The 4,452-nt window shown below is 64.4% G+C and overlaps 1 protein-coding gene across 1 annotated transcript in view; it reads right to left on the reverse strand.

Annotated features, from left to right (window-relative positions):
- MUC2 (mucin 2, oligomeric mucus/gel-forming) overlaps positions 1-4,452 on the reverse strand; it is a 40,021-nt gene that overhangs the window by 27,964 nt on the left and 7,605 nt on the right. Inside the window, exon 4 of the mRNA XM_012651932.1 lies at positions 2,439-2,545. Within this exon, the coding sequence (XP_012507386.1) occupies positions 2,439-2,545 (107 nt within the window). The remainder of the gene's footprint in view (positions 1-2,438; positions 2,546-4,452) is intronic.

The raw sequence follows: 4,452 nt of genomic DNA on the forward strand, positions 1-4,452 counted from the left end.
GGGGGTGGGTGGGGCGTTTGCCAGATTATCTAGAAAACAGCTGTGGGGAAATATTGACTCAGGTTATCTGAGGTTTATCTCTTTACAGCTTCCCAGGTAAACTGGCAGCAGCCCCCTAACCTAACACACGCCCAAAGGGGAGCTCCGGTCTCTCCCAGCTCCTAGCGGGACCAGGCCCTGCGGGGCCAGGGGAGGGGCGTCCAGCCAAAAGCATGTCCTGCCAGGCTCCGTAGCCCCCCCACACCCCCCAGACGCCAGCCAGCGCCCCCAGCAGAGCCCAGGCCAAATGAGGTGCTCCTGGGTGGCTCCCTGCCCCGCGTTTGCTGCTGTCTCCTGTTCCGGACGCTCCCCCTTGCCGAGCAGTGTGGGCTGAGACGGCCACAGGCCCCCCAGGCCTGCTCAGGCTCGTGTCACTCTCTGGGCACCAGCCCCCCGACCAGGCACCCAAGCCTGGGTCGGGGCCAGGGGCAGCCACTTGCACCCTGGCAAGAGGCCTCCTGAGGACAGGGAGGATGTGGGCTCCTGTGGGGTCCGGGAGGCCGCGCCGACCCCCGTGGGCAGCTCGTTGAGCTCTGCCAGAGGTCCCAGCCCCTCTAATCCCCTCCCTCCCTGGGCTGAGCCAGTCTCCGGAATTACATGTAATTGGAACTCGGGGAGCGCCCGCCTAGCCAGAGCACAGCCGCCGGAATCCGGGGGAACTGGCTTGCAGCGGGGAGTGGTCGTCCGCTGCTCTTCCTGGGACCGTGTGGGCACCACAGGCCAGGGGCCGAGGGTGGGGCAGCTGCCAGCTCTCACTTTGGGGGGGGCCCTGCCAGAACCGCTGTGCCCCCCACCGAGCGCAGGCCACAGTCCCCCCATTGTCTGGAGACGCCTTGAGGAACCATGTGGCATGCAGGCTTGTACCAGCCTCAGACATGCGACCACCGGCGCGCCAGTGCCCGCGGCCAGCCTGGGGGGCACCGCCCTGCAGCTGGTGGGCGAGCTGTCAGGGGACGTCCCCTCCACACCCTGCGTTCCCAAAACAGACGCGCTCCTGAGCTCAGTTTCCAGCCTCGGCGAGGGCGGCGAGCAAGCGTGGAATATGGGACCCCAATTCCGACGCAGCACCGCATGCAGCGCTGGGTGGGGAAGATGCCTCCGACAGGGTGCAGATTCCGGGCTGGGGCGCCAGGCCCCTCCCCTGACCTCCCTGTTGCCGGGACGGCTCCTGCACACAGTCAGTGACATTTGCTTGCACACAGTCAGTGAAGCTTGCACACAGTCGGTGTCGCTTGCTTGCACCAGGCCTTCCCTAGTGCTGCTCCAAGCCCTGCTCTGACGCCACCTCCCACTCAGGCCCCTGGGCCGCCGCAGAGTGCGTCTCCACCACAGCCAAGGGCCGAGGCCCACGGAGGGGCCCCACCCTGCAAAGACATCAGGGACAAAGGTGCCCAGGAGCCCTCGTCCCCTCCTGCTGTGCCCGCCCTGGAGTCTGTCCTCTCTCCAGGGCCTAGGCACATGGGGGAGGCCCAGCATGAGGCCGAGCCAGCGGGAGCACAGGTCAGGGAACCGGAGCCAGGAGAGCCGGAGCAGGACCACTGTGCCACGTCCCTGGGCAGACTCCACATGCTGGCACCCAGCCCCGGGGAAACCCAAGGACAGGCCCCCGAGAGGCCCCGAGGGCAGTGATTTTCCAAGCCAGGCTCCCTCCTCGTGGGGCTGGGGAAGCCGAATGGGCACAGAAGGCCCAGCGCAGCCCCTCCTGCCCCGAGGTCTGAGGACATGGGTCCTCCCGGGTCTGAGGAGACGGGTCCTCCGGATCTAAGGTGACCCCTGAGTATCCTCTGGGTGGTCAGTGGTGGGGCCCAGGCCCAGGGTCTGACCCTAACCCCCTCTTGGCCCACAGCAGTGTTCCGTACGAGCTCAACGGCAGGTGGCCCAGCATGGGGCCGGGCGCAGAGAGGCCCCTGCACTTGCTAATGGGGTCCAGGGACCTCGTGCTGGGGAAGACGGCGGGGAGGGGCGATCAGGCCAAGGTGACCAGAGTCTCCCCTACTGCCCCCAGAGTGAGAGCCTCCCCGACCCGCACCCCCACCGTCTGAGCCTCGGCCAGCCGCGAGGTCGTCCGGGCAGAGAAGGCTGAGACGCTAAGATTCCACCAGAGCAGCGCGAGATACACACACAAGGCAATGGCTGTCTTCTGTGCGCCGGGAGGGTGGCGGCCACCACCGTCCTGGAGGAACCCCCACCACCCTGCAATGTTCCCACAGGGACACAAGGGGCCCAAGGTGGAGGGAGAGTGGGGGCTTCGGCCACTTCGAGGACCTGCTTGGTGGTGCCGCTCTGTGCGGCCAGGCTGCAGTGGCCGAGGGGGGGAATGATGGCCACCAGCCTCAGGGGGACACCACCGAGCGGGGAGCTGACTGCCCACCCAGGGCTCGGCTCGGAGCACTCCCCACTTGGGGACAGGATCCTGGCACCCTTGGCCACCCTGGCCCGGCCCCACACCCGCTGCGTCTGCCCTGACAAGACGCCATTGCCAAGGGCCACACGGAATTTACAGCCCCTGCAGGGAGGGGGCAGACGTCAGGCGGGTGCCTCAAGTGACTGTCCCACCATTGTGTGTCCACAAGCCTGACTCATCAGGAAGCCGGGGTGGGGAGGAAGGAGGAGGAGGAGGAAAGAGGGAGAGGACAGGGAGGAGGAGGGGAGGAAGGAACGAAGGCTGGTGAGGGAGAGAAGAGGGGCCCACACCTGCCAGGGGGGGCCAGGACGGCAGGTATGACCCCAGCCCGCCGTTCTGTCCCTCGCATGGTGGCCAGTGGTGTGTCAGCTCGGCTGGGCCGTGGTACCAGGCTTTGGCTAAACCTAGTCTAGATGCCACTGCGAAGGTGGTTTTCAGATGTGAGCAGGTGATGCTTCCTGCTGTGGGTGGGCCTCACTCAATCAGTCAAAGGCCGAGAGAGAAACCCAAGGCCCCCCGGGAAACAGGGCACCGGCGCCCCGCCCCGACAGCCTTCAGACTCCAGCCGCAGCATCAACCCTCCCTCGGTGTGCAGCCCGCGGGTCTGCACGCAGGTCTCAGACTGGAGGCCCTACAATCACGATCACGTGAACCAATGGCTCACGTGCACACACGTGCACACACGCATACGCACACATGCACATACGTGCATGCACACACGCGCACACACACGCACCCTGTTGGTTGTTTCCCTGCAGAACCCTAACACACCCTGCATGGCCCAAACCCCCCCAAAGGGTGGGAGATAGTCGTGGGCTCGGCTTTGTGGAGAGCACCCCACCAGCCCATGCTGCAGCTCTGCAAACACCATCCCCACAGCCACTCTGTCCACCATGCTGGGCTGGCCCCCACATGGCCCACGTGGCCGGTTACTCAAATGGAGGCTTCTGGAAAATGCAGGCTACCACATCTCGGCCATATGTGTCATCTCAGGCCATTCCCCATGACCCCAGTGGTTGGTCTCATTATTAACCTGTGTCACCGAAGGGGAAACTGAGTCACTGAGCATCTCGTGTCTCAGTCTCTAGGCCAGAGTCTCAGAGAGCAGGAGGTGCAGCTGGCCCAGCACCTGCCCTGCTGACCACAGAGCCCCAGCCAAGCCTCGCCAGGAGCAGGCCACACAGCCCCCAGCCAGCTAGACTTAATGAGGTTGGGGGCTGGCTGCCTGATCCCAGTGCCATGGCTCTGGCCCCACGTTGGTGGGAGGATGGAAGTAGTACCAAGAGAAGCCATGACTCCCAGCCCCAGCCATCCATGGGGGCAGGGTGGCCAGGGCCCAGACCTATTCTCGGGTGAGAATCCGGGGATTCGAGGGAGCAAATCTAACACCAGCCATGCCCATCCCTCCCCAGGCAGACTCTGACATCACAAGTATGGCCACTTCACGGGCTTCAAAGGTTCTGAAAGACCAGGGGTATAGGGTGTGCAGACCCAGGCCACACATCACCTCCCATGTCCTGCACAGGTTTAAAATGGGATGTGTGAGGGTGAGCAAGTAAGCACGCAGCGCTGTTTGCTCCTGGGTGAGGGGTCAGGAGGGGCCTAGTCAGTAGGCCAGGACCCTCCACTAGGCCAGGGCCCTGCTATGCAGGTGGCCACCAAGGGCCTCCTTGGGGGAAAGGGCAGCCCCCCACCATCAGGTGGGTCACTGTGCTTCAGAAGTCCAGCCAGCCTCGGACACTTACCCCGTTCCTCTCAAGACTTGCTCCAGGTGTCACCCTCACCCTGAACAGTGTCCTCACCATCCTGGCCACACTGTATGAGCATTTCTGCCCTTCCTGCTGTGAATACGTCAAGGGCAGCAGCCCATGCGGACTCCTCCATGGGCCATCCTTGCAGTACATGCACTCAGCAACTTTGATTCTGGATGGATGGATGGGTGGCTGGGTGGATGGGTGGCTGGTTGAGTGGGTGGATGGATGGTGGGTGGGTGGATGGATGGTGGGTGG

The sequence above is a fragment of the Propithecus coquereli genome, unplaced genomic scaffold, assembly GCF_000956105.1.
Source record: "Propithecus coquereli isolate 6110/MARCELLA unplaced genomic scaffold, Pcoq_1.0 Scaffold377, whole genome shotgun sequence".
Classification (NCBI taxonomy): domain Eukaryota; kingdom Metazoa; phylum Chordata; class Mammalia; order Primates; family Indriidae; genus Propithecus; species Propithecus coquereli.